Source organism: Mesoplodon bidens (assembly GCF_964165515.1).
Source record: "Mesoplodon bidens genome assembly, chromosome: 7".
In the NCBI taxonomy this organism is placed as follows: domain Eukaryota; kingdom Metazoa; phylum Chordata; class Mammalia; order Artiodactyla; family Ziphiidae; genus Mesoplodon; species Mesoplodon bidens.
The window spans coordinates 102,750,081-102,774,317 of NC_138164.1; the positions used below are offsets into that span (position 1 = coordinate 102,750,081).

A 24,237-nucleotide genomic window follows, 5' to 3' on the forward strand; every position below is an offset into this window, starting at 1 on the left:
TCAGATATTTTGTAGAGAAAACATGTTTGAAGTTAGACATTTTCACTTGGGGAAGGTTGGAGGGCCTCTTCCTGGGGCAGCGCCTCCTCCTTGGAGGTTCCTTGGATTCAGGTTGCTGCCCTGAGGATTTCCCTTCCCATGTGTATAAGGTGGGATCCAAAAATAGGGCTGGCTGAGGGCAGCAGAACCTCCCAGAATTGCTGCATTTGAACTAACATCACGCTCTGCCTTGGACATGTACATATTCCTGGTGAGAACTCTGAATCTCCCAGCTTCTCCAGAGAGACTGACTCTGTTCTGGCAGCCCAGGAAGTCCTGGGTGTGAAACGTGATGACTCCCCAGAGTTGTGGCACGTGTAGTGCCCAAGGGGCGCTGTGGCCCCGGGGAAGGCCAGACAGGCCCCTCCTCCTGGGGCATTTGTTCCTGGTTCTCAGGGCTGGGTTACGGGCCTTTTCCTTCTTCCACCTAGGCCTAGCCACCACCTTTCTTTAACCCCAGGGTCTGCCCTGAGGTTTATTAGTTGGATTGGTTCCTTGTTGAGAAACCAAAGCTGGGCATTCAGGTGTTGTTACTTGAGTTAAGTCAAGGGCCCAGCCTCACCCACTGACCATCTGTTCCTCCCTGCCTAACTGATAGGCCCAACCCCGCTCCTCTGGCCCACCTGGGGTATTCATTGGCAGCAGCTGTGCTGCAGCAGAGCAGGTGGCCCTCAATTGTTTGTTAGCAAGTGCACGTGACATTGTTTTCACTTACGTGTTTTCACTTACGTGACATTGTTTTCACCTGGGAGGCTGATCTCTGAGGGCTGGGCTCAGCTCTGATGGTGCCTCGGTTGGGCTGAGCCCTGCCCCTGTGCACACATCCTCCTGCCTAAAAAAGTGTTTCCAGGGCTTCCCTGGTGGTGCAGTGGTTAGGAATCCTCCTGCCAATGCAGGGGACACGGGTTCGAGCCCTGGTCCGGGAAGATCCCACATGCTGCAGAGCAGCTAAGCCTGTGTGCCACAACTACTGAGCCTGCGCTCAAGGGCCCGCTAGCCACAACTACTGAAGCCCGTGCACCTAGGGCCCGTGCTCTGCAACAAGAGAAGCCACCGCAATGAGAAGCCCGCGCACCGCAACGAAGAGTAGCCCCTGCTCACCACAACTAGAGAAAGCCCTGTGCTCAGCAACAAAGACCCAACACAGCCAAAAATAAATAAAAATAAATAAAATTAAAAAAAAAAAGTGTTTCCAGTAGTGGCGTCCAGCTGGCCATCCTGTCACTGGCCCAGAGCACACCTGTGGCCTGCTAAACCAATCCAGGCTTACCCCCCAGGCCCCAGCACTGAGACGGGCGAAGGCCCTGGTAAGTTACTGATTGCCTCCCACTCCCCCACTCCCCCACTCCCCCACCTCGTCCTAATCTCTCAGCCGCTGCCCTCTTCCAAGGCCAAGCATGGGAAGGCCTGTTAGCCATTTGCCTCTTTGACTCCTAATTGTTGGCCTCTGCAGGCAGCAGCCTTTCTTGAGGACCCCATCAGGGAGAGGCCAGGGAGGCTGAGCCCTGACTCTGAGCTGAGCCTGGGAGGAGCAGAGCAGCTGTCGAGGCCGGCCCTTGTCCCTCAGCCCTGTACAGTGAAAGGTACGAGCCCTCGACGGAGCCACACAGCACCCCCGGGACAGGGCTGGGACCAGTCGTGTCTCCAGGTGGGAGAGCCCCTCCCGCTCCTCCAGCCTACTTTATTTGGAAATACTGAGCTATACTTTAAAATGTATTCAAGAGATTTCCAATAAACTTTTTCTGTACTTTATAGCCTCCTGTCCTGCAAGCTGTCGAAAAACCTAGCCCACTTCCTCCCACTTCTGGGCAGCCCCGGGTCACCGACAAGCTCCGTGGAGGGAAGAGTGGTGCCATGTGAGGCACAGCAAGGTCTCAGAGCCATTCAGGCTGTTCGGAGTCCTGGGGCCTTGGGCTGGTCGGAATTTTTTTTTTTTTCTTGGCCGCACTGCGCAGCACGTGGGATCTTAGTTCACTGACCAGGGATCAAACCCAGGCCCCCTGCATTGGGAGCATGGAGTCTTAACCACTGGACCACCAGGGAAGTCCCAGGAAACCTCTTAGAGCCTCATTTTCCTTGGCTGTAATGTTTCCATTTCAAGGGTTGTGTGAGAGTATTCAGTGAGATGACATGTATGAAGTAGACATGCATGAGGTATGCCCATAGTAAAATCCTCAGAATGGGTAGGCCGTTATCTTCAGCTCGCTATCCTTCCTATCCAGCACAGCTCACCACTCACCCTGGGCAACAGACTTTGGCTCAGAGGGAAAGACAACTGACAGGTCCCTGCCATGTTTCCAGCAGAGGCCAAGCAGGGGGCGGGGGACTCCCCAGACTGCTGGGATATTTGCTGATCTGGTGTGAGGGGTTGTGGCTGAGCAAACCAGACGGGGAAGGGACTGAGTGAAGTAAGCAGAAGTCCAGGTCCCATGCATGTTTGTTTAGCTGCCCTGATCTGACGAACAGCTGGAGCCAGGGCACTGGAAAAGTAGAAGAGCCCTGTGGGGATTATTCCTGCCTGGCCCCCTGGGGGCTTCCATGGCAGGTGTCAGCCCTGGCAAAGCCAGCTCCTTCCTCCTATTTCGCCTGCAGTGGCGGGAGGGAGTGGGAGGTAGAGCTGGTGTCCCAGAGGAAGAGGTGGTTCTGGAGGCCGGAGACCGAGGCTGACAAACCCAGGTAAGTGCTGTCTTGGTTGCCTCCCACGCCCTTCAGGCCAGAAGCCAGGCCCCAGGGCAGAAGAGGACTAGTTAGAAAATTCTAAATTCACCTCAAATCTGGGGCTGAAAAGAATGGGCCCACCCACTGCTGCTGCTTTGGGCCCTGGGAGCCCTTGCTTGTGAGTGAACTGCATGTGACGCTGACCATGATACCTGACCACGCATCCAACTCCTGGGTCAGAAATGGTGGAAAGACTGTCCTTGGAGTCCTCACCTTCAGTTAGGGGTCCCCCAAAAGCCAAGTGTTCAATTGCCCCTCGTCTGATGGTATCCTACCCCTTTAAGCCATGTCACTACACTCTGCCCCCAGAGACCCACTGTTGCCAAGGCAGGGGTAAGCTGGCTTTTGAGTCACTTGGCAGAGGCCCTGCCAGGAGCCCAACCCAAGTAAACAGCTCTCCGTCTCCTGCTCCCCCGTCTTGTCATTTCCTTGGGTCACTGCCCTTCTATTCTAAATAGTCACCCAGCTTAGAGCTGAGCAGAGCCGGGGGGACAGACTGCCAGTGCCTTCTGTTTGAGCTACCTGGACGAAGGTCACAGTTGTGCAGGCGGACTGGCTTCCTGGAACTCAGTGCCCGTGTTTGTAACCATTGTCTTGATCCTGCAGCTTTGGCCCGGCTTCCCCAGCCCAAACAAGCAATGAGGAGAAAAAAAGAACAGGCCTGACTAAGGCCATCATAGCCCCCTGATTGCAGTCAGCAGGCAAGCAGCAGACAGCTGGAACTTGACCAGTGCCAAGTGGAATTCTGGCCTGCCCTCCCTGTGACAAACCATTTTAGTTTTTCAATTGTAGTAAAATAATGTAACATAAATTTTACCATCTTAACCTTTAAAGCAAAGCAAAACTGCTCGAAAGAGGAAAGCTGGATCTTTCATAGCCTCCACGTGACTAGATGGCAGGTGGAAACAGCCAAGGCTCTCGGGCTGAGGGGTGGGTGGGGAGGACTGGAATGGCTGGGAGATGAGGGTTCCAACCCTGGCTGCTGTACAAGGCTGGGACTATCATTCCTCTGTGAAACGACCATCATTCTGGTTCCCACTGGGCACTCATTCTGTATGTAGTGTATACGTTACGGTCGGCCCTCGCATCTGTGGGTTCCACACCCGAGAGTTCCCCCAACCTTGGATAGAAAAATATTTGGAAAAAAAAAATTCCAGGAAGTTTCAAAAAGCAAAACTTGAATTTGCTGCATGCTGGCAACTATTTACATGGCATTTACATTGTATTAGGTATTGTAAGTAATCTAGAAATGATGTAAAGAGAGGATGTGTGTAGGTTATATTGCAAATACTACACCACTTGTTAGAAGGGACTTGAGCATCCTTGGATTTTGGTGTCATGGGGTCGGGTGGCTGGAACCAGTCCCCCACACATAGGGACGACTGTGTGATCTTCAGAGAAATGAAGCAACAGTCTCGGACATGGGACCAGTTACGTGACAATTACCAGTTAGAGCTGGTTGTGAGTGATGGAACTAGGATTCAAACCCTGGTCTCACTCTAAAGCTTGTGCTGTGGTCCACCAGTCTGCTCTGTTTGGGGGAGAGAGGTCCTGGTTTTAGGATCTAGCACTTGGTGGCCAGTTGGAATGCTATAGGTGCAAAAAGGAAGGTGACTGTTCACACTCCTAAGCCTGGAATATGGTCAGAAAGCTGGCTTCATACCGGCTCACAAGTGAGCAGGATGAGGAAGGGGTCAGATCGACTGGGGCAGGGACTTCCTGAAGCCCTATCTGCTCTTCTTCCGCAGCCCTACCACATCTCCCACCCAGTTATGAGCCTCCATGCCCACTTGCTTATCAGCCAGGTGGGCAGTTTTCCATTTTTATTGAAATATAAAAAGTGCAAAGGTGAAATACATGATTGGTGCCAAGGAAGTCACTGTGAATGTGAATACTTGATTCACAGTACAAGTCCCCCCGCCCCCAGGTAAAGACCAGTCGGGGGTGGACAGGGGAGAGACCAAATAGATCCACGAGGCTCCCCAGTAAATGGGGCTCTGAGCAACACCTGATACAAAGGCAGGCAGGCAGAAAGCAGAAGCCTGGGCCTGGCCTAGAGACACAGGGACTGACAGCCACACCAGGCCTTGGGACTCCTGACATGCTAGTGTCCTGGGAAAAGAGCCCAGTGAGGTCAGGCCCAGGCCACACCTGGCTCGCAGATGGGGCAGGACTGGTCAGTGAGGACCGCCACAGTACAGGCTCTGGCCAAGGCTGCAGGAAGGTGGTTCACCAGGAAGGGACAGCTGGAAAGAGGGATATCCATCATCATCAAGGTCCAGGGGGAGGTTGCTAGAACTTACCTGGCAGGGGCCAATCTAGTTAGCAAAGTCTCTACCCAGCCCCTCCAGGAGTCCAAAACTGGAGGAAGGAGCCACCCCAGATCCTGAGGCACTGAGTCACCCCTGGCCAGAGCAGGGACCAGTGTGACTCCACATTAGACGTGACCAAGGATTTGTCCAAGTAGGAAGGGAGGGGAGGCAAGGCATGGGGGGTGGAGTGGGCGGGGACTGCTTGTCAGTGGTCTGACCAGACACTAGGAGGCTCTCAGGGGTGAGAGAGGGGTGTCTATTTTGAATGGATGCTGGGACTCAGCCCTGTCATCCAAGCTGCCAGTCCTGGCAGAACCAGGGGGCTAAGACACCCTGGGGGCAGTACCACTTGGGAAAGCCTGACCCAGGATGTGTGGAAGAGAAGGCAGACAGAGGACTCCAGGCTGTCATTCGTTAACTGTGTAAGTGCCAGAAGCTGAGCCACCAGAGGGGAGGACAGGAACAGGGTGCTTGCAACCAGGCCTTCCTTCACCCAGACAGGGAGGAGTCTCAGCAGGGCCAGCCCAGGCCAGCTCAGCCTTTCATTCCCCAGCAGTCAGGAAGGGGAGGACCAGCCCCAGATACCAGCCCAGCCGGCAGTGATTTTGGCATCTCCAGTTGCCAGGGGAAGAGGCAGGAGAAAGCAGGTAAGCAAGTGGTTGCTGGGGCCAGTCCTCCTGCCTGAAGAGCCAAGGCCAGCTCTGCAGAGCCCGGCAGGAGCCAGGGATCCAAAGAGGCAGTGAGAAGTATAAGGCGAAGAAAAACGTCTTGTGGTTACAGCGAGGCCTCCAGGGCCAGTGAGGTGGGCTGGACAGGAGGGGAGGAGGAGCTGTCCAGTTGGCTGGCTCCAGCTTCTGTCTCCAGGGGGCTCACAGCCCCTTTCTGGGCAGGAGCCCTGGGCTCCCGTAAGGCTGAAGCCAAGAGGAAGAGTCCAAACCGGGGCTATCAGAGAAGGGGGCGGGTGGGGCAGGGGATGGGCTCAGAGCCCCTTGGAGTCAGGGCTGAAACAGCTCCCCTTGATGATCCAGGAGGAACTTGGTGAAGGTATTGATGGGATTAATGGCCTTGAGGGTGATGGCAGCATCCTTGGCCCACAGCAGGTTAGGGCCGAAGACAACAGCCAGGTTAGTGTTGGTCATCTTGTTCTGCTCACAGAAGGCAGAAATCTGTGGAAGGAATCGGGGGGCTGCAGCAGGAAGCCACAGACACCGCCTCCCACGCCTGGCAACCACGCCCAGGAGCAGCAGCCATGGCAACTCCTCCTCCCTCTCTCCTCCAGGTGAGCGGTAGAGGCCCAGGCCGAGGTCTCACCTGCACCAGGAAGGCAGTGAGGAAACGCAGCACCAGGTAGTTCTCCTCGGGCAGCATCTGGAAGGCCTGCAGCGTCGCCTCCACTCTCTGGCTCTCATCAATATCTATGAGGAAGGGGGGCCCAGGTCACAGGGGCCCATGGCCGGACTGGTTCGGGAAGCCCTGTCATGAGGCTAGGGGGAAGACCCAACCAGACTTTCCTTGAAGGACAGGCCAAACCTGCCTGCTTTGAGTCCAGCTGCAACCCCACCCTGCAGAAGCTGGAGAAGGGGGAGAGGGGCACTCACTGAGGAAGCCCACAACGTGGGAGTAGAGGTCAAAGGTGAGCAGGGGCTCAGGAAGCTCCCGGAGGAAGGTCTTGAGAATGACCGCTGGCAGGTGCAACTCATTGTACTGGTTGAAGTCCACAGGCAGCCCTGGGGGTGGGGAGGGGAGGAGCTGGGCCGACCCTGGAGACCAGCAGCCAATCCAGAGGCCAAGCAGGCCCCACAGCCTGACTTCACCCTTGGCCACAAGCCTCCTCCTCCCACTGGGACAGGGGGCACAGGGTCAGGCCATCTGGGGGGTGGGGCCCCCGAGCACACACCACAGTTATTCCTCGCCTCCGAATGACCCTGAACCCAGGCTCCAGAAGCCTGACCTATGAGAAAGTAGGCCTGGGACAACCAGGCAGGAGTGAGACCCATGTAATTACACCAAATGCCACAGAAACCTCACACACGCACACACATACACACGTGTGCACGCACACGATCTGTACTGGCCCTCTGGGCTTCGACACGTCCCTGGGGCCACTCACCCATGTTGTACTTCTGTTGCACTTCCCGTACAACTTGGGTGTTGGCCGACCTCCGGAAAATCCCCTCAGTGGTGAGAGCTGGGAAACAGTGGGGCCTGGTGAGTCTCAGAGCTCTGGAGCAACGTGCAGACTCCCCACCCATTCTGTGTCTTGGGGTCCCAGTCAGGATCAGTGTGGGTGCTGGTGCACGTGGGACCTCGCCCAGCCCTGCCCAGCAGCTTCCCGAGGGGAGAGGGCTCCCCGGCACTCACCGTGGGCCTGTAGGTAGGCAACGGTCTCCCGCAGCACGAGCGGAATGGGCTCCTGCTCTGGGTTCTTCTCCCGGAGGCTGTGGGCACAACGCAGTGACGGGTCTGCAGCCCTCCTGGTCCCCAGGTGCCAGCCCCACCCACCTTTTGCATACTCACTGCTGCAAGGAGACCCCGAACTGCTGGTTGGGCAGAGGGGGCCGTGGTGGCATGGGCTTGGGGGCTGTCGCAGGGCTCTTCTGGGTGGATTTGAGGAAGTCATCATACCTGGGGAAGCAGCGGGGAGGGTCAGGGCCCCTACCTGGCTCCGCAGTCACTATGGCAACTCTTGTTTGTCAGGCACTTTCTGTGCTATCTTACATGGATTACCTCATTCAGTCCTCCCACCAACCCAGCTTTACACAGAAGTGAAGACTTTAAAGAGATTCAGTTACAGAGCTTTTCAGCGACAGATACGGGATCTGGACTTGCTCTCTCTGACCCCATGTGCTGCCCCTTACTCATCACATCTGCTTCCCCTGTGTATCCTGGCGCTGTCAAGGCTGCTTCTCCCCTTGGCCAGCACATCCTACCCCCACAAACATGATATATGTGGACAGTGTGCCCGGTGGGCACACACAGCCCCCACCCCGGTCTCACTTGAGCACTTGGCGAGGGATCCCCAGTTGCTCCAGCTTCACATGCTCGCTCAGCTCACTCAGGTAATTCACATAGAAGATCTTCTGCCCAAACTTGAAGCTGCCGATGGAAGAAAGGGTATGGGTCCAGGGTAGGCCCGCTTCAGCAGGCCTCCACTTTCTCCTCAGCAGCCCACCCAGATCAGACAGAGGCCTAGCCCCAAAGTGGTCGGTCCCCAGGATGCTTGGCTTCCTCAGGTATCTGCTTCACAGTCCAAGGGGAAGCACAAGAGTCGAGTGCCCCGCCCTGGGCCCACTCACCTAATGATGGGCTTGAAGAGGATGAGCAGGGTCTTGATGAACATGGTGGGGTGCACGATGTACAGAGCCTTGATATTCTTCTTGTACCTGCAGAGGCAGAACGGGGAACTCAGGAGTGGGCATGGTAGGAGAGGCACAGAGCTAGGCTCTTAATGTACAGTTACTGATGTGATGACTCATAGTAAACCTGCGAGGTAAGTGCCGTTGTCACCCTATTTTATAGATTAGGAAACGGGCTCAGAGAGGTTAAGTAAGATGAAAGGTCACAAAGCGAGTAAGTAGAGAAACTGGGATTTAAGCCCAGGCCATTCCAACTTGAGACTATTTGTGTTTAGTTTACCCAGGTAGGGGGGACCCGCCTCCCCCGGCATGGGATACGTTCCTGCCCAAACAGAGGGCAGCCCAGAACCCGGCAGAGCTGCTGGCCCCCGGGCCCTGGAGCTCCTCCGAGGCCCTAACCCACTTGCGGTCAAACTCCCGGTAGGCGTCCCGGAGCCAGCTGAGGGAGGGCTTGTTGTCGCTGGTCAGGCCGTGGTGCAGGTAGAGCAGCGTGTAGTCGCTCTCCACATACTGGTCCAGGGTGTGCTTCAGGTATCTGTAAGAGATGAGCCCCACTCAGGCCTGCCCTGTATGCAAGTGGGGCCCCATTAAGACAGAACCAGTGCCCCAGGAATCCCCTCCTCCTGCCTTCGCCAGCCCCTCTCCTGCCCTGTCTGTCCTGGCTGTATAATCAGTCACCATGTTGGGGTGGAGGAGGAACGAGGTAGTGGCTGGGCTGGGTGGAGGAATAATAAGAACAACAGCAGCTCTCAGGTCTGAGCACTGACTAGGAGTCAGGAGACCAGGACTCTAACTGGAGCCATCTCACATACCTGCAGTAAAAATGGGAATAACATTTCACTCACAGGATTGCCCCGAGTCAACAGAAATGACGACAGTCACCATTTACCAGTATTCAGCCCTTAGTGTCTACCAAGCACTTTGTATGCAGTATCTCGTGCCTTCCTCATTATAATGGAGGCCAATACAATCCCCTTCTTACGAGTGAGGGCAGTGAGGCTCAGAGAGGTCAAGTGCTTCTCTGAGGTCACACAGCTTGTGGTGGATACTGGAGGTGAACTAACTCCAAGTTTCGCCTTGTTGATCATGGGACAGCTCTGCCTTTTACACTCCCAGTGCTGTCTGTAGAACACTGTGCCCACGAAAGGGGATCAGGGTGGTCAGAGGGTCCCCTCCCCTGCTCCAGTCACTGGATGTTCTGTGGACCAAAGACCCACACCTCAAGTTCCCTAGGCTCACAACACAATACCTACCATCCAACACAAACACACACATGGGTGTTGGGCCCACCTGAGGTGGAGAAGTATGAATTGAGTGAACGTGAATTCCAGAAAGGGAGAGGAGCCCAGTGGAAAAAATCTCTCTGTTGGCCAACAGCTCCCAGGCCCCAGCAGAACACCACTCCAGGCTGGGAGGCTGGGCATGCAGGAATGCTAAGGGCTTCCAAGGGGAGGAGGGTAAGGAGGGGAGGAGGGAAAGGAGGGAAGGAGCCTTTTTATTTTTTTAATGATTTGGAAAGCTTACAGTTATTAATTAGAAATCTGATGGTTTTTAAATTTTATTAGTTAATTTATTTTTGGCTGCGTTGGGTCTTCATTTTTGCGCGCTGGCTTTCTCTATTTGCGGTGAGTGGGGGCTGCTCTTCGTTGCGGTGCGCGGGCTTCTCATTGCGGTGGCTTCTCTTGTTGCGGAGCACGGGCTCTAGGCATGCAGGCTTCAGTAGTTGTGGCTCACGGGCTCAGTAGTTGTGGCTCGTGCGCTTTAGTAGTTGTGGCACGTGGGCTCAGTAGTTGTGGCTCACGGGCTCTAGAGTGCAGGCTCAGTAGTTGTGGCGCACGGGCTTAGTTGCTCCGTGGCATGTGAGATCTTCCTGGACCAGGGCTCCAACCCGTGCCCCCTGCACTGGCAGGCGGATTCTTAACCACTGAGCCACCAGGGAAGCCCAGGAAGGAGCCTTGGGAAGTGCCCAAGGATGTGACTAAGTGCCCAGACACAACCTGACCTATCCCAGAGAGGCTAACCTAAACATTGGTCCATGGGTGCCAGCACTGGCGGACATGTGAGGTGTCTTATGCTGGATTTATTATCTTGATTCCCATCATTATCACTATACAGTAATTTACCCCTTACACACATTGAGCACTTTGCAGTTTGAAAACAGCTGTCACATAAAAAGATGGCATTTTGCAACTATAAAACAGCAAAAGTTAGGGACTTCCCTGGTGGTCCAGCAGTTAAGACTCTGTGCTTCCACTGCAGGGGGTATGGGTTCGATCCCTGGTTGGGGAACTAAGATACCGCATGCCGTGCAAAAAATAAATAAAAATAAAAATAAATAAAATAGCAAAAGTTGTAGTGAAAAGACACTCATCCTTTGATGAATGTTATGACCTTTTGGAGGTCAATAAAGTGATGTTTATCAGAAGCTATAAAATGTTCATACTCTGACCTGATAAAAATATGTCCAGGAATTTATCCCAAGGAACTAATCAGAGATGAACAGAAATGTTTTTGTAAAAGGCTGCTCATTATAGCCTGTTTTATAATGGGGGGAAAAATGAGCAGCAAAGTTAAGTGTCCAAGAACAGAATATTGGTTAAATAAATCACAGGAGATCTATAAATAGAATACTTCACAGGATGTTTCTGCAGACAGAACCAATCTGTGAAGTTGGATGTGAGAACAGTGGTTACCCTTTGGGGTACTGCCTGGAAGAGCAAAAGGAAGTTTGTAGGTGTGGATGACATGGGTGTATTTCGTTTTTGAAAATTCATCAAGTAGTATACATAATGTGTTCACTTTTTTGGATACACATATGTCAATAAAATTTTTTGAAAGGATATCCTTGAAGAATGTTTAATGCTCAGAAGATAAAAACATTATGTAAGATACAAAACTGACTATAGAGTTCTGTATATGTTATAGAAAAAAATGGGAAGTGAATATACTGAAATGTTAACAGTGGTTTTCTCTCTGGGTGGTGGGTTTATGGGAGACTTTGTTTATTGCTGTCTGTATTTTTTCTTAATAGCTATCTACATTTTTCTACATTCTTGAAATCTGTGATACTTTACAAATGAATACAATGACATTTCACAGGGCTCAGGAGAGACCTGACCCCAAGCACACAGCTAGTAAGAGGCAAAGTTGAAGTTTAACTGGTCTTCTGCATCCAAGCTTCAGGCACTTTCTATTTCAAGCCCCCAGATCTGGCTGGACAGCTGGGAAAAGCCAAGTCTGAGATAATCTGACTGAAAACAAGATGACAGGACTGATGCATGATGAAAGCGCCTCCCTGCCCGGCCAGGTGGTGGCGGGGAGATCCCGCTGGGAAGGAGTGGAGGATGGACAGGATGGGTGACAGAGGGCTTCCCGAAGGCAGACAAAGCCCCAGAGTGGGGGCAGCCTCGCTCAGCACGCTCTCTCCTGAAAGCTGGGTGCTTTCCCATCCACCTCCTCTGACTTCCTCCCACTCAGCCCATAATCTGGCCAGGAGTCTGTCACCTGCCTTGTCAGATGCTGTGACAATAAACCCAGAAAGGAGGACAGGTGACTCAGCCACCCTCAGGCTGGGCTTCTTGGCCTGTTCCTGGCTGGGCCATGTGACGGGCCTGAAGAAGGCTCTGCCTACCTGCACGGCGGAGGAGCAGTGGGAGGAGGGCTCAGGAGACCAGAGAGAAAGCATTCACACAGAGCTGGAGAGACTCGGGCCTGGCCCTGGCTCACAGGACTGCAGAGCCTCTGCAGTCAGGCCCTCCCCTTCTGTTGCTGTAGCCCCAGACTGTCCCCAATCCCACACCAGCCCCTCCACACACACAATCATTCAGGATCCCAAAGAAGCCGGTAAGGGTGGGGCAGACATTTGCAATTGCAGGGAGTGCTTTAAAGGGTCAGGAAAGAAAGGGGTACAAGATGGAAACTGTACACACACTGAGGACCTCAGGAGGAAGTCAGTTATGGCTCTGCCTCCAGGGATCCCGCACCTGCTGTGGGCCCAGCACTGGCCCAGTGGCGGCTCAACGATGAACACTTATCAGAACACAGTCTGTCAAACTCCTGCTTTCAATCAGCCTTCGGACTTGCATCAGGAGATCTCTAGACCAAACAGAGCTATTACCTGTATTTAGCTATTAGAACCTGGATAGGTACAGAAGTTGTTGGCACCAGATTTGGCACAAAACAACACTAATTATTCATGTAAATGATGAACAACTGCAACTGCCTCAGAAGCGCACCATATCGTTATCATAATCAGTCCTCACATTTGGACGGTATTTTACTTTTCAAAGCATTTTCAAATGCAGTATCTCACTCCTACGAGGAACAAGGGCTGTATTATTATTCCCCAAGAAGAGTGAAGAAAAAGAGGCTTAAAGAGATGAACACACTTTCCAAGGTCACACAGATGGTTTCCAGGACTAGAAACCAGATCTGACACCTAGCCCAGTGCTCCCAATATCCCTCAGGAGAACAGGGGAGGCCTTGAGGGAGGTGGCTTGGTACCCCCGGGGCAGGAAGGGACAGTAAGGAAAATGGCTCCAGGCCGTGGTGGGGATCTGAGCACGGGTTCCATCACTTCCCCATGGGTACTCACCCCAGGAGCTTGCTATGGTCCAGCTGGTGGCTCGGGGGCATTCGGCAGGCACTAAACACAATGATCTTCCGCCCATACTTGTCATCTCCTAGGTGTGGAGAAAGGTGGAGCACAGTGGGTGAACAATAAGCCAAGAGAAGTCAGGTGAGGATCTGAAAGGGGCCGGGCCTGGAGACTGTACCATTTAGCGTTGGGGCCAGAGTGGCCCATGCGGACAGACCTCTGGGCAGGTGCCTGCACTCAAGGGTGTGTCACTGAAGAAAGAGGGACAGGTGGTCTCAGGGCTACAGAGCTGGGGCACAAAAAAATAACATGACTTCTTAAAAAGTCATGCCTGGTGGAAACAACACAAATGTCCATCAATGGATGGGTAGATGAAGAAAATGTGGTGTATCCATGCAATGGACTATTGGCTATAAAAAGGAATGGAGTACTGATACACGCTTCATTGTGAATGAACCTTGAAAACATGATGCTAAGTCAAAGAAGCTGGACATAAAAGGCTACATATTGTTTGGTTCCATTCATATGAGCTATATAGGTAAATCTGTAACAACAGAAAGCAAATTAGTGGTTATAGGTGCTGGGAGGAAGGGAGAATAGGGATTGATGCTTATGGTTATGGGGGTTGGTATGGGTGAAACTATGGATGAAATGGATGAAATGATGGAACTAGATAGAGGTGGTGGTGGTTCAACATTGTGAATGTACTAAATACCACCAAAGTATACACTTTAAAATGGTTAATTTTTTTTTTTTTTTTTTGGCTGCGTTGGGTCTTTGTTGCTGTGCACGGGCTTTCTCTGGTTGCGGTGAGCGGGGGCTACTCTTCGTTGCGGTGCACGGGCTTCTCATTGCGGTGGCTTCTCTTGTTGCAGAGCATGGGCTCTAGGCGCGCGGGCTTCAGTAGTTGCGGCACACGGGCTCAGTAGTTGTGGCTCGCGGGCTCTAGAGCACAGGCTCAGTAGTTGTGGCGCACGGGCTTAGTTGCTCCGCGGCATGTGGGATCTTCCCGGGCCAGGGCTCGAACCCGTGTCGCCTGCATTGGCTGGCGGATTCTTAACCACTGCGCCACCAGGGAAGCCCCTAAAATGGTTAATTTTATGTTATATAAATTTCACCATAACTAAGAAAACAAAAAAAGTCACACCCACCAAAGCAACTGTTATCTTGCCGTACATCATCTTAAAACTCCACACCTATTCCAGAAGCGTCTCTTGTGAGCAGCCTGTATTTGAAAAACTTCTTGAAGCTCCCTTCTCAGAAAGCCTGAGGCCAATGAGGAAATCAGTCTGATTACTTAATAGTCACGTCTTGTTCTTGACTAACAACACTTTCTGATTTTACTGCCAGAATTATTTGCCACAGTTGACTGACCTCTGGACATTTCTAAAAATCATTCCTTTCTCATTAAGGATATTCTAAAACACATGGAGTAGAGAGGATTTTGTAACACTTTGGGAAGGTGCTCATTTGAGTGTAATCACTGAGGGATGTCTGTCCAAAACTAGTCACTATTTCATGGTCTGACCATCTGGCTTTGTCATGAAGCTGGGGAGCTCCTGAGACATATGCCACAGCCTCCCAAGGTGAGATGCTCTTCCAGGGTCAGTGTGAACCAGGGACTCTAAGCACAGCTCGATGGGGGCAAGGCCTGGTCCCCACTCCCCCGTGTCCCAGGGCCCTTCCCTTTATCTTTACCCTCACACCTCTCCAGAGTCATTCTTGCCTAATCCCCACTGCTTCAGAGGCCAATAAAAAGACCCCTTACACAGCCCACACAGTCTGTCCTCCTACCTCTGAGGATTCAGGGATTCCCCCAACAACTTGCTGAGTGTCTTCTCCATGTTAAATAAACCATGATCTTGATGATCCTTCTTGGTCAGTGAGTGACTTAACCCAGGACTCAGTGCTTTTCCAAAGTGGTTGCCAAGGCTCTGACCCTTTTCTCAAGGGCTGGGGCAAGACTCAGTGGAGGGGCTGAGGAATGCTTCTGGAATGTGGGCAGCACGGCCCCAGTCCCTGCTGGTGGCCCAGCCTGGTACTCTGGCCTGAGCTACTGCCTGACTCCCAGCAGTCTCCCACTGCATCCAGCCTCTGGATCAACCCCTCCAATGATCCCATCTCCACCCAGAACACTGCCTAGTCTCTGCTGGCCCTAGCCAAACGTCCTAGCCAGGACCCTCCAAGAATTTCCTGGGTCAGGGTCTGAGGCCTGGCCCACCAAGCCCAGAGAGAGGCTCCGTTCTCCTTTCTAAACTGCCCCCAGCTTCTAGCCTTGGAGAATTAGAAACATCTACCTGCCCTTGACTCTCCTGCCTTGACTCTTTTCTTCCTGAACCCCACCCCAAGCTGTATAAAAGCCCCGTAGAAAGGCTCACTTTGAGGCTTGGCCCCACCAACCGCCTCTGAAGGCTCACACCATGCACACCTTCGGCCCAGTCCGCAGCAGGTGGCTTTAGCCTCTGTCTCTCGTGCCAGACAGACTTCCTCTAGGCAATTCTGCTCCCTTCCTCTAGGCTAACTCCTCTGAATCCTTAAGACTCATCCCAGGCATAATCTCCCAGAAGCCTGTGTCCCCTCCTCCTCCCTGCAGGCAGGTTAGCTGTCCCTTTTCATAGCTCCCAGCATGAACCATCACCCGTCTCTGTCACAACACTTTGACTCTCCTGTATAACTATTTATGTGTCTGTCTCCTCTAGTGGCTGTGAGCAGCTCAAAGACAGGGACTGTCTTGTCCATCTTTAAATGTCCAGATGGTCCAGAGCCCAGCAATGTGGCAGGTATTCAATAAACGCTGGTAGCCTGTCACAGGTCGGCATTACACGGTATGCACGGTTCTATTTCTGAGTTTGCTCACAATGTTATCTGGGATATGAAACTGCTTTGGACAGTTTCCCAAAGCCTGGGGCAGAATTTCTCCAGACTTAACAAGCAGAGAAACCTCTGCAGGCATGTCTGAGGAGGAGTTGGTGCAGCTCCGTCCAGCAGCAGGTCTATTTTGAAAGACCAGGTGTCACCTGTTCCCCTCCACACCCTGGACCAGATCCTGAGGCGCTGGGTTCCTTCCAGGCCAGTTGGGGGTGGCTCTGCGGCCTGCTCTGATTCACTTCCCATAGGCTTTGACAGAAGAAAGAGCAGACTGGCAGTGGGTAGGGATGAAGGGTTAGACTGCCCAGGCCACCCTCGTGGACAATCTGGAGCTTCAGAAACCCCTGGACCTTCTATTATGAGCCTGTGGGGTGGGGGGACATCATCTGTCTACTCCCCTCTAAGCAGAGGAAACGCCAGGGTATAGCAGAAAATGCTGGGAGGAGCATGGAGGATTCTAAAAGATTCTCTTCATCACTGCCCTGCCCTCCAACAGTAAGGCAGCCCTCACTGGCCGGCAGATTTGAGGACTTAGGCACAGCAGAAAGTCTGAGCTCACAAGGCTCTGGTATTTAAAGAGCTGGTAACTGGTTAAGCAGGCAATTGAGGTGAGAGGCCAGAGGCCTGTAGTTCCACCGCTCAGCTGCCCCAGCAACTTGTAAATGGGAAATTGGGTTCTCAACCAGGTTTCCATCAATGGGCATCCACCAATGTCATGATGTTATATAAAAAATATTACAAGCACATGCACGTGTTTTCTGGGGAAGAGGTCCACACCTTTCATATTTTCAAGGAGGACTCTTGACCAGTTTCAAGAACCGCTTCCCTGGACTGTACGCTCCTTGAAGGAGGGAATGTGCATTTTTCCTCAATGAATCCTCAGTGCTGGGGACTTCCCTGGTGGTCCAGTGGTTAAGAATCCACCTTCCAATGGAGGGGATGCGGGTTCGATCCCTGGTCGGGGAACTAAGATCCCACATGCCACTGGGCAACTAAGCCCACACGCCACAACTACTGAGCTCGTGCACCTCAACTAGAGAGCCTGCGTGCCACAAACGACACAGCCCACGTGCTCTGGAGCCCATGCGCCACAACTAGAGAGAGGCCCATGCGCCTCAATGAAAGATCCCACGTGCTTCAAATAAGACCTGACGCAGGCATAAATAAATATTAAAAAAAAAATCCTCAGTGCTGAGTACTGGACTTGTTCCCAAAGTAGGTGTTTTATAAATGCATGCCAAGTAAAGTCAGGATGGGGATGGGGGACAAAGGAGGGGGCTCAGAGAGGGACTGGATGGCAAGACTCCCAGACCAGCAAAGAACGAGACATGGGCAACCCCAGGGCTTAGCCCGTCCTCTCCTCCCTGGAGTGGAGTCCCATTGCCCAAGTCCTTGAGTGGCTCGGGCATTTGCCAGCAGGCAGGGTAACGGCTCCTACAAGAAGCATGTGTAAAAAGGCCTGGGAGTCCCCTCCTCGCCTCAGAAGATTCAAATAGATTTACCCTGGAAACTGAAGGGAAAGAAGGAGCTAGCAGCAGTGGTGGCTCCAGAGCACTGAGGGAGAGGGCTCAAAGAGGAGGCACAGCGTTCGTGGAAAGCACCGGGAAAAGACCAGCCGCTAGAGAATGAGGCCTCTGCGTTCCCAAGATACGCATCAGGAACTTCCCAGGGGAACCTGGGTATTAATCAGCAACAGAGCAGCTCCTCCAGCAGGCGTTCTGGGACCCGCCAGACCAGCACACTCCCGCGACCTGAGAGCAGGCCAACCAAGGAGATGGGAGGTGGGGGCTGGGGCACATTGGTTAAAATGTGAAATTGTCAGGAATACTGCAAGCCAGCTGACATCATCGTTGGTGGCTAGAAATCTGCTATTTGTAGTTAGAAATTGCACATGTTACAAGTAATAGCCTTTTTTTTCTTTCTGGAGGGCCAACTATTAAACCTTTACCAGCACACCGCTGGAAAGAACCCACGTGGACCAGTCAGGTTTGACCGTGGAGCATGACAGCTACTGCCAGCAAGGAGGACAGAGGCTACAGAGGAGTTGGGGACATAACGCACCCTCCCTTCCAACGTGGGCTCTTTCTCTGGTTTCCAAGGCCAGGAAACTGGCCTCCCAGGAAGTCACCATAGCCTCATTAAACAACTCTTGCTCTGGCGGTGCCATTCCAAACTCTTCTCAGCAGTCAGAGAGGCACACACATGGGGGACACCCTACCAGAGGGGCCCTGAGCCAGCACTCGGGCCCGGCCATTGCTTACAGCCAGCCCCACGACCCCCATGGACAAGGGCCCCCCTTCCCTGGAGCTCCTTTCCCTTTGGGCTCTGGATGTGTGGGCTCCCCACACAGTCCCCGCCCTGTCAAATCTCCCATAAATCCCCTGCTATTTCCAGCTCCCCAGTACTGCCAGCTCCCAGCTCCCAGCTCCCAGCTCCCCGGAGTGGGGCTGCAATTAAGCTGGCTCCACCTGGCCTCCACCAAGAGCCCTTCTTGATCCACAGCCCAGAGAGGCCAAGCACAGACAGCCAGGAACACACCTACCTGGCTGGGCCCCCTCAGGCTCATCGCACCCTGGAGAGACAGAAACATGTTGCAGCTCTGCTTGCAGGGGTCACCTGGTGGGGATGGGGGCAGTCTTCCCTGCTCTGCCTTGTGACTTGGCCACATAGCCAGGAGGATGTCAGCTGAGAGACTCCTTCACATCAGACATCCCCACGCCCCAGTCAGGTCCGTCTCTAGGAGTGAGGAAAGTTCTGAGCCTTCAGGTGACTCTCCTGTACTCAGGGCAGGACCAGGCCAAAAAAGAGCTCTCAGCCTTGCTTTTGTAGGGGTGACAGAGGCCATAGCCAAGTCCTCCAATCCAGACCAGGGCAGGCATCAGGAACACAGATGCCAAGGAAACACCTTCACATTAGGAACAATCCTCTCAACTGCCCCATCCCTCCCTGAGCCCAGCATTCAGGAGAGACGGAGCTCCCTGCTGCTTCCCTATGGCCGGATGCCTCCAGGGCCCCCTCAGCCAGCACCACTCAGGGCTCCAGGGGCCACAAGCTACCTGGCTCCCCTTGCCCACCCCAATGCCTCAGGGCAGGGCCGTGCTGCCATCCTTGCTTACAGCTGAAGAAAAGACAAAGGATCCTACAATTCCAATTTCTTCTTCTAGCACTAGGACCCTATAGGCAGAAACCAGGTCATCAACATCTCTGCTACCTCCCTTGCTCCTGGAGGCTTCTGGGTCCTGCATTATGAACAGGAGGGCGGGAGCTCACTGAGGCCAAGACCCAGGGGGGGCTCCACGCTCATTCTTAGCAGGGTAGCACATCTGCGGGGAACCTGATGCTCCAGGAGTCATGTGGCTCCTAACTTCTGGAAGGAGGGTCTGTCTGCCATTCCAGACTTCCTTGGAGGTAGGGTTTCCCCGGAGGGACTGGCACCTCCCTGCTCCCCAATAACTGATGGGGAAGAAAAGCTGACCTGAGGGCAAAGGGAAGGGAGATGAATGAATGCTTATTGAGGGCCAATTATGTTCTGGCTGTGGGCTAGACCCTGATATACGTTCACGATTGTCATCCTCTCAGCAACCCTGTGAGGAAGAAATTAGCTCACACTGCAGAGCTGGAAATCAAACCCAGGGCTTTCACAGTGCCTCCCACACGCCACCTGCCAGTGGAGATGATGAGGTCACAGGTCAGGATGTGGTTGCAGGTGAACAGACCAAGTGGCCATCACAATCAAGTCTGTATTTTTAATGAATGATACATGGAGCCTCAATAGCCCCAGGGTCAGGGGTCAGACCGGCCCCTCCCCTGCAGCCCCTTCCCCTAAGGCAGGAGGGCTTGGCTTCCTTAAGCCAGGCATGCAGACTGTGAGGGAAAAAGTGCAAGGCTGGGTGTGCTCACCTGCCACCTCCACAATCTGGTGCCGGGCAATGTCGTAGTAAGGGTCATCCCACTTCAGGTGTGTGACAGGTTCCGGGGAGCTGCTTTTGGAGTCATCTGAGGAACACAGCAAAGTCAGGGGATCATCTGGGGGTCTGGCACAATTTTCTCCCTGAGATTCGTGCTCTTTGGCCCTCCTCCCAGTAAGGCTTGTGCTCCCAGCCCCATCCTGGGGCTGGTCTGTTTGCCCGCATCCTGTCCTCCTGGGGTCTTCCTTCCACAGGAAGGGGGTCTCCCCTTCTAAGGCGCTTATGGCTGCTGAGATCCAGCAGTACCCACCTGACTTGGGAAAGTCAGGCATTTCGTCTGAGGGCCAGTTCTTCTCATCAATGGAGGCGAGCTTCAGCTGGTTCAGAGACTGGCTGGTGTCATCCAAAGTCAGGTCGTCCTGCAGCTCTGAGAGTGGGTCCATGGCCAAGCCTCTGCCCCACAGCTTCACGCTGCAGAACCTGAAGAGAACCCTGGGGGACAGGAGGGAGTTGGCAGGTCAGTGACACACTCTTTTCACCCATAACTTCTATAGCAAGCCCTCCTGCTCCCCACTTTCCTCCTCCAAGCTCCCTTGTCCCTGTTCCTCAACATTCCCCATCCTTGCCAAGAGCTCCATGTAGCTCCTCCTGGCTTTCCTGGCTCCACAGTTTTCTGGCATGTTGCCAGAAAAGGCAGCTGGGGCATAGGATGGCACACCTCAGTGCCTGCCTTCAGGCCCTCCAGCTGGATGAGGAAGAGCTGTGCCAGGCCCCGCACTGCCCACCACCCAGCTGGTTCAGTCGAGCAGTCCCAACTGCAGAGGTTCAAGGGCCATGCCCCTCTCCTCCAGGGTCATAGAGCACAGAAGCTTCCCAGGCCCCAGCAGTGATGGGGAAGAGATATTGCAAGAATCTAAGGAGCACAGGGCTGCTCCAAACCCCTGCCTGAAAAAGGTCAGCTGTGGCCCTGGCTACTCCATCCGTCACTCCTGGCCCAGGGAAGAGGAGGTGGCCAGAGACCATAAGACCTAAAAATAAAGGCCATGGGGCTTCCCTGGTGGCGCAGTGGTTGAGAGTCCGCCTGCCGATGCAGGGCACACGGGTTCGTGCCCCGGTCCGGGAAGATCCCACATGCCGCGGAGCGGCTGGGCCCGTGAGCCACGGCCGCTGAGCCTGAGCGTCCGGAGCCTGTGCTCCGCAACGGGAGAGGCCACAACAGTGAGAGGCCCGCGTACCGGGGGGAAAAAAAAAAAAGGCGATGGCCAAGGGGCCCAGCTGGGTTTGCCCCAGGACAGGAATGAGGAGCAGGAAAGGGAGCCTTCCTGCCAGTCACTGTGACAATCTGCAGGCTCCTGGAGGCTCCCAAGCCCAATCTACTCTGGGGGGAGCTCCTGACACTAGTTTCAAGGTGGGAAAGATCAACAGACCACCTTAAGGACTGGGGGGTACAGGTGGGTAAGGAGGAAGCCCATGACACCCAGAGTCCAGAGAGCCAGGAGGTGGAAAACAGAACAACAGCTGTTGCATGCGGGGAGGGAGAGGAGCCAACTCTGCAACTGGGTTTGCCCAGGTCTGGGGTGTGGCCTCATGGATGTGGCTGAGTGCAGCCTGGAGGAGGCACGTTCTGCCCTCAGCCCTAACCTGAAGCCAATCCCTCTCCCTTCACAAGCTCACCATATGTGTGAGGGCGGGAGTTTCAATTCAACCCACTCGTCCAACCCCAACGAGGCTGCTCTAAGTCCAGTGCATTCCTGGAGCCTCAAAAAATGACATATATGGTCACAGAATCAGCAGGGCAGATAAGGAGCACAGACAAGACCCAGGCGTGGGTAGGGAGAAGAGAGGAGAACTGTGGGCCCAGCTCCAGATCCTGAACACCTCTGAGCGATGTGACAACCGCCTGCGCACATCACAGCAAAGACTCCATCCGGATGGCAAACCAGCAGCTCCCTACTTACTTACTTAGCAACAACCTAGCAACAACTACCCTGTTACCAGGTCAACCACACTGATTCAGCGGCAAAAGCTGTTTGAAGCTCCTGAGCCAAAACTGAGCCGCCAAACAGCCAGAAAACCCCCCCCCCCAAAAAAAAAACTACGTATTTTTCTTCCTCTCCCTCTCCTCTGGCCTTATCTGCTACCCTTATTCACTGCTCACTGCCAAAATGCAAGTCCCTTACCACAAACACAGAGAAAGAAGTTCTCTATTGTTTGGGAATGCATATCTACCAGAGAGTGCTGCTGTACCCCACACCCCAGCTCCCCATTCCAAGCAACCCTCAGTCTAGAGAAATCCACACCTGATACAGCTATAAGCTCCTCCCCATATTCAACCAGGAAGCTGTGAGGGCTCCCCCAAAGGGGCCCCTGGCCAGGTAACAGGGACAGAATTTAGCTCACAGTAACCCTCCCCAGGCCTGAGCCTTCTCTCCATCCCTTCTGTTTGGTTACTGCCCAGGCACCAAGAGCTCCTTCAGCCCTGCCCACAGCAGTTCCAGAGAAGTTTTTCTGCACACAGTGGGTGCTTGATGCAGTGAAAAAAACATGGGATGAGATACATGTAGAACTGGATTATAGTCCTGACTGAGTCGCAAAGATGCTGAGCAAGTCCTTTTCCTATCGAGGCCTAAATTTCCTCATCTACAGAAGTGAAGGCTCCTCCCAGAAATATAATTCTCCAGCATTCTAAATTACTTGTGCTGAAGTGAACAACGGGATTAGAAGGAACAGCTGGGAGTTGAAGTATGTGTGAGGGAGGGAGAGGGACACTCTCTAAAAGGGAGACGATCTTGAACTCCACCTCTTCCAGTAACTCTTCTATTTTGTCAGTTCTTCCAGAACTGACCCCTCCCCCGCCCCATAAGCTCCTTTTCCAGCCCAACTAATCACAGTTGTTTCCACCTCCCAGCCAGCCTAGCCTCCCTCACTACCCTCCAACCCACAGCTGTTGCCCTCTGTGAGCCCAGAAGCTCAGCTCCCATTCAGTGGGAGGGGGAGGGAAGCTAGTGCAGGGCAATTCTAACATAAAGTAGTAGAAATGAAGCATCCTGGCTGCCTAAGACTCCTGTCACTTACAAGTCCTGCTCCACTCTGCAAAATAATCCTTATTGTCAGATTAGTTTCTCCCTTCTCAGTTGGTAAAATCGCTACCTTTACAATAATCTTCAAGAATCACTTTAGGCAGGAGTGTTAACCTTTGGGAAGTCCTAGAGCTCTCTGAAATTCTGGAGAAATTTATGGGCTTTTTCCCTAAGAAAAATCAGCACATGCATGAAATCTTGCATGAAATTTTAAGGGGTTCACAGACCCTCTTTCCCGTTTAAGAAACCCTGCCTACTCAAAATTACATCTGGCACAGAGTTGATGCTCAGTCATTTGCTGAATGACTGAACAAATCAATTTGTATCCTAAGAGGAAAAGGGAACCAACCACCATGAACTGGATACAAATTATCTTTTCACAACAGCACCAGTGAGGTATGTATTACTAAACCCATTTTACAGTTTGAGAAATCGAGGACCAGAAAAAGTAAGCAAGTTGCTTAGGGTCATACAGCAAGGTCAAGATTTTAATCCACGTCTCCCTTAAGGTGGTTGCTTTGTGCAGGTCAATCTCTCAATACTTCTCTAATGGACTGTCATTCAAGCGATTCTCAAAGTTCTACAAAAGGGCAAAGTAAAGCTTCTCTCCTAATCTCCTCCGTGGACAACTGAAATAACAACTTAAAATCGTATTCTCTGGCCTGGGGATCGCCCTCCTAGTTGGGGCTCCAAAATTGTGAAAATGCAAATCCCACAATACAACAGCAAAACTTTTAACTACAATCACACTTGCATAGAGCCTCATGGTTTACAAAACCCGGATTGGGTGTAATTATCCCATTTCACAGATTAAGAAATAGATATGAAAGTGTGGCCTAATAAGTGGCAAGGGTGGAATACTTCCCCCAAATTTCTTGGTCTTAGTTCTTCCCCAGATCGGACCAGGGAGACTTCCCCTTCCCACGAGCTTGCTCAATGACAGCGAGCGAGGAGGCCAGGAAGAAGGCAGCAAGGAAGCAAAGTCCTCTCACTTCAGACCCTCGAGGGGGGCCGAATCCCCGCAGCAGGAAGGCCAGGTTCCCAGGCCCCATTCCACCCTTGCTCCCTTCCCCGGTTCCGCCCGGATCCTCCCCATCCGGATCCCATCCCTTCAGAAGACCAGGCCAGTCCCTTTCCTCCCCCCACCCCCCCACCTCCCCACCTCCCAGGGAGACCCCGCGCCCCGCAGCTCACCGTGGCGGGTCACCGCTCCCTCTGCCACGCCTGTCAAAGACAGGCAAACATCCGGCTCCGCGGTCGAATGGGAACCACCCCCTCCCTGTCGCTTCATTCCCCAGCCACTTCCGCCACGCCTCCGACCCACTTCCGACCCACTGACCGGTCCAAACATGGCCTTCC

General features: G+C 53.2%; 1 protein-coding gene across 2 annotated transcripts; it reads right to left on the reverse strand.

Annotated features, from left to right (window-relative positions):
- Nucleotides 1–4,567: 4,567 nt before the first annotated feature.
- On the reverse strand, nucleotides 4,568–24,167 carry ARHGAP1 (Rho GTPase activating protein 1). 2 transcript variants are annotated; one of them, XM_081241137.1, is made up of 14 exons: nucleotides 24,073–24,167; nucleotides 20,109–20,290; nucleotides 19,791–19,886; nucleotides 18,433–18,462; nucleotides 13,020–13,107; nucleotides 8,829–8,960; nucleotides 8,366–8,452; nucleotides 8,067–8,165; nucleotides 7,587–7,694; nucleotides 7,431–7,507; nucleotides 7,180–7,257; nucleotides 6,668–6,796; nucleotides 6,381–6,484; nucleotides 4,568–6,235 (listed from the first exon to the last, which is right to left on the reverse strand). In XM_081241137.1, exons 2-14 carry the CDS (start codon nucleotides 20,239–20,241, stop codon nucleotides 6,065–6,067), a joined length of 1,332 nt encoding a protein of 443 aa, XP_081097263.1. In that variant the 5' UTR covers nucleotides 20,242–20,290; nucleotides 24,073–24,167; the 3' UTR covers nucleotides 4,568–6,064. The 2 variants fall into 2 exon arrangements, with proteins under 2 accessions (XP_081097263.1, XP_081097264.1); XM_081241138.1 differs by lacking the exon at nucleotides 18,433–18,462.
- Between the last annotated feature and the right edge of the window lie 70 nt (nucleotides 24,168–24,237).